We start from the raw sequence: 5,285 nt of genomic DNA, 5'->3' as shown, positions 1-5,285 counted from the left end.
GTGACCCTCAAAATAGAATGTGTTTATTTTTCAAAGACGCAAGTCAAACTGGAGATAAGTGTATAGCCAATCACAAGGCTTGTAGCCCATGAGTTACGAGGTCAGAGCCATATTTTTTTGCGCACGGAATACAGTAATGAACAGTGTAGATTTGGAAGGACTGAGACTGATAAAACTAGAAAGCTATTGACATTTCCAATGTCTGTGGGATTCAAGAACCTTTCAACACAGCAACCATGATGTGTCGCAGTCAGCATTTAAAGTCATTACTTATGGAAATGTCTGTTGTGAGTGGTCAAAGTTTTCTCTTCTTTAACTTCTGGGTCAATTTTGACACAAAAAGGGAGGGGTCTATTTGTAGCATGCACTAAAGCTGCTATTAATCAACCCGACCCGGCCCAATACAACCCGCCAATGGCCATCCAGTACTATCAAAACTCCTGCCTTCAACAACATGGCTGGCACTGGGCCACACAGCAAACTCTCACAGGCTGCTGGACGGACAACAACGACAAAAAAATTTTGTACACTGGTTTTAAATAGGAGATTATTTGGCTCCAACTAATGAAATTATTTTAATAATCACATTCCCAACCATTCACAAGTTGATGAACTCAGTGGTAGTGGTTTAGTACTTTTAAGTACCAACATGAGCAAATACAGTACTCAAAATGAGAATAATTTTTTTTCACCATGGAATGTTGTAAATAAAGGATAAATCACAATTTCATTAATGAAAATCTCACATGTAAATAAGAATCTCGATTCACAGCAACATGTTTGGACTAGGACAACAATGCTCTTATTGGCAAAATGTTCTGTACATGAAACAAAATCTATGATACAAGAACAACAAGTTGAAATTCACTTTCCCACCACTGACTTCTCTCCACGGTACCAGGTCACGTTTTTGTCCGTTTCATGGAGCTTGATTTCGTATAGAAGATTGCCCAGATTCTTTTTCATATTATCCCAAATAAACACTGCAATATTTTCCATGGTGCTGTGGGAAGATCAGAAAATAAGCACAAGTAAGTTGCAACCTTATATGAGAAATTTAAATACAAGGCTTGGCATTTTTCCATTACGTCTTCAAACTCAATTGAACTAAAATCTTCTCTGCAGTTCATTGTCTTGATAAGCTGCATTACAAATGAAAAGAAAACTCTAATCTTTAAAAGATGAAACAATCACAAATCACAAAAAAGTAGAAAAAAGCTAAAGAACAAATCATTCACTCTTCATGAAATTCATTTTAACATTATGAAATCTTGATCAAGAATTCTTAGATATCTAAACATCTATGTTTCTATACCTTCCACCATATGTCTAAAACTTAGCACACAATTTGGTACTGATTTCAAGATTAAGCAATGATTCACCAGTAAAGGAAACACAACACTGTAATAAGACAATTTAAAATAAAATCAAAATTAAATGAAGTTTTTATGCAAAAATCCAAACCCATAAACTCTCAAAGAAGAAAAGTCAGGTCTTTTAAGATTGAGAGGCATTCCCAAAATACAAATCACATACCTGACATTGGACTTGAAGTATGGAACATCTTTGTCAATGTTTTTGTGATCCAAGACAGACATTATTGCTTCCTGTGAGAACAAAACATACGAGTAGTGTTTAAAAAGACCATAAAGTAAAATAACATTAACAAAACTTTGCTGTTGAGTTGTAGCTCCAAGTCTCCTGAATAGAATATGATCAAAAGTAATGCTGAGAATCGATAAATAAATATATAAGAACAGAAAATTAAAAATCAAGTATCAGCCTGAGCCAACTGCACATACTATATTTACATCTAGGCAATTATCTCTACCTTTAACTTTAAAGAAGAAATTGGTGGATTGCTAGATCTACATCTTTCCCTTGTTCCAATATGGCACTGAGACTTGAGCTTTTAAAAGAAAGAAAAACAACAAAGTATCTATGTTTGAGATGTGTTGCTACTGCACAATGGCCAGAATTAGCCAGAAAGCAACAAAAGGCTAACAATGAGGCGTGTCAGAATCTCGACAAAAGACAAACCCTGCTTAACAAAATGAAAAGTAGGAAAATACAATACTTTGTCATATAAAACGCCATCAGACCATTACAAAGGAAACGCTCAAAGGCGAGATGTGATGCAAAAGAGCAAAGGGTGGACAATGAACAATGTGAATCGATAACATCAAGGTATGGATTGGCCTAAGTATGACTGACAGAGTGTATTATGGTAGCTAATCATCAATCATCATCAATGCCTTTCACCCCTGGCAGGGTATAGGCCACATACAAGCTCCTTCCATTTATCTTTGTCCTGAGCCATCCTTCCAAGCCCGCTCCAAGCGAGCTTCATTTCTCTCATGTCCCTCTCCACGCATATCCCCCATGTCTCCCGTGGCCCACCCCTGCCTCGTGCTCCTTGTGGGTTCCACTGCAGTGACTGTCTTGTGATGTTTCCGCTGGGCTTTCTTAAGGTGTGTCCCATCCATCGACACTTTCTCAGTCCTATTTCTACCTCTATATCCCCCTGTCCTGTCCTTTCCCACAGCTCCTCATTTCTTATTCTATCCTGCCACTTAATCCTTAGAATACTCCTCATACATCTGTTGATGAAAGTCTGGACTTTATTCAGTACTGTTTTCGCTGTCTTCCAAGTTTCGCAGCCGCAGAGGAGCACAGACTTGACGTTGGAGCTAAAGAGTCGAATCCCGGTGCGCAGCGAGATGTTGTTTGCTTTCCAGACTTTTGATAATTGCTTGAAGGCTGACCTTGCCTTGGCGGTTCTTGCTTTAACGTCTGCCTCTGTTCCACCTTTACCATCGATGACACTTCCAAGGTAGGTAAAGGAGTCCACTTCTTCCAGGGGAGTGTCTTCCACTGTCACAGCAGGGCTTGAAACTTTTCCTAGCTTCACTACTTTTGACTTGCCCGGACGTATACGTAGGCCAACACTCCTTGATAGCCTGTTGAGTTCCTTGGTCTTCTCTTGCATCCAAGCATGTGTGTGGGAGAGCACCGCAAGGTCATCGGCGAAGTCTAAGTCGTCCAGCTGCTGCCAAGGGATCCATTGTATTCCATTAAGTTTACCTCTGGTGGCTTCCTTCATGACCCAGTCAATTGCCAGTATGAAGAGGAAAGGTGAGAGCAAGCATCCTTGTCGCACTCCTGTCTGTACCTGGAATGGCTCTGAGAGTTGTCCTTCGTGGAAGACTTGGCAGTTTGTTCCATCATAGGTGGCCTTCACAAGCTTGACGATTTTCTCAGGTATTCCAAAATGCCGCATGAGTTTCCACAGAGTTTCCCTGCCCACGCTGTCAAACGCCTTTTCATAGTCAATGAAGTTGACCACGAGTGGAGAGTTCCATTCAAGTGATTGCTCAACAATGATACGCAGAGTAGCGATCTGGTCCACACACGATTGGTTTTTGCGGAATCCTGCCTGGTTTCCTCGAAGCTTCTCATCTATTGCCAGCTCAATTCTCTCCAGGAGTATTCTGTTGAAGACTTTCCCAGGTATGGACAGGAGTGTAATGCCTCTGTAGTTGTTACAATTGCTGAGATCTCCTTTCTTTGGCAGCTTGATTAGGTGGCCTTCCTTCCAGTCTGATGGCACCTCCTCCTTTTGCCAAACTTTTTCAAACAGAGCATAGAGAACTTCCACAAACCTATCTTTCTCTGCCTTAAGGGCCTCCGGTGGCATATGGTCCGGACCAGCTGCCTTGAGGGACTTCAGTGTCTTTATAGCGGCTGCAATTTCCTCTCCTGAAGGTGGTTCCGTGACCATTGGGAGGCCACTTCTGGCCGGAAGAATCTCCGGTTGGTCCTCCGGAGGTGGTCCGTTCAATAGTTGATCAAAGAGTTCCCTCCATCGGTCAAGTTGCCCCCTTGGGTTGAAGACAGTCTTTCGCTCCCTGTCTTTCACCGGCAGAGTGGGCCTGCCGAACCTACCTGAAAAACCCTTGTAGTCTGGCTTACAATCCGTAAGTGCCTGTCTGTTGCCGCCCTCTCAGCCCCTTCGGCCAGGCCATTCAGGTAGGTATTCTTGTCTTTCTTGATGGAATTCTTTACCTCCCGGTCTACTTCGGTGTACTCTTGTTGTGCAGCGAGTTTCTCAGTTCGGGTCCGGCTGCTGTCGACCCGGGCCCTCAGCTCTCTTCCTCTTTTGACTCTGTCTAGAGAGTCTTGTGAAATCCATTCATTCCTGGTGTTGTCTTTGGGTCCTAGGGTGCTCTGGCAAGTTGCATTTACTGCCTCTCTTATCTTATCCCAGTGTTCGTTGACCTCACATTCGTCCAGATCCCAAAGGGCCTGAAATCTGCCCCCCAGTTCCAACCCGAACTCACTCCTCTTTACTGGGTCTTCAGAAGGCTCACTTCATACCCTAGACGACTTCCAGCTGTGACCTACGCACATCTTCTCAGCCTTAGTTTCATCTTTCCAAGGATCAAATGGTGGTCTGATGCGACGTCTGCTCCTCGTAAGACTTGGACGTCCTCCAGTGAGCGTCCAAACTTTCGGGAGATGCAAAAGTGGTCAATCTGGTTTTCCGTTGCTCCGTCCGGGGAGACCCAAGTGGCCCTGTGAATCCTTTTATGTGGGAAGATTGTACCTCCAATGACCAAGTTGTTGAATGTACAGAAGCCCTGGAACCTCTCTCCGTTGTCACCTGCCTCTCCCAATCCGTGTCTGCCCACGACCTCCCCGTTGCGACCATTGTCCGAACCCACCCTCGCACCCAGATCTCCCACAACAACGTCGATGTCCCCACCCGGAAGTCCGTCGATGACGCTCCGAAGGCAGCCGCAGAAGTCATCTCTACTCTCCACCTCCGCATCACTGGCCGGAGCACACACTTGTATGATGCCCATGTCAATGACCCTCCCCCAACCATCTCTCACCCTGAGTTCCCTCCCAGTTCCAAATGAGGCCATGACGATTCCCGGACCATGTGCCCCCCAGCCCCCGAATGTCCCCTGAGCTGCCCCCCCCCCAATCCCCACCTTTCTCTCCTCAATCTCTAGCTCATGCCGATACAACGTGTTCACTGTTGCATTATCCTGCTAATTCACTGTCTATCTCTTTATGATTGCGCTTGTGCCAGTTCTCTTAACCCTTGTATTATCAGAGGGTTTTACAGTGTTACAAACCCTCTGTAATATTATACTCTGATCCTATGTCGTACACAAATCAAACTCGTTCCTCTTCGTCCCGTAATAATGACGAGGAAGTTGCAAAGCGCAGGGGTGGGAGGGGGGGCGAGGTGAGGTGGGAGGGAGTTGTGAGAAAGA

General features: G+C 44.3%; 1 protein-coding gene across 1 annotated transcript; it reads right to left on the bottom strand.

Moving 5' to 3' along the window:
* Positions 1–112: 112 nt before the first annotated feature.
* LOC106013884 (6-pyruvoyl tetrahydrobiopterin synthase) lies at positions 113–1,607 on the bottom strand (the record flags this gene model as incomplete). Its single annotated transcript, XM_013090702.2, is given in 2 exon segments — positions 113–1,003; positions 1,537–1,607. Coding segments are annotated over 2 exon segments (210 nt in total), but the record flags the coding sequence as incomplete, so codon positions are not given.
* Positions 1,608–5,285: the final 3,678 nt, after the last annotated feature.

Source organism: Aplysia californica, unplaced genomic scaffold, assembly GCF_000002075.1.
Source record: "Aplysia californica isolate F4 #8 unplaced genomic scaffold, AplCal3.0 scaffold01432, whole genome shotgun sequence".
NCBI classification, from domain to species: Eukaryota; Metazoa; Mollusca; class Gastropoda; order Aplysiida; family Aplysiidae; genus Aplysia; species Aplysia californica.
Note: the sequence above shows the minus strand (reverse complement) of the source record. Positions and strands in the feature narration are given on the sequence as shown.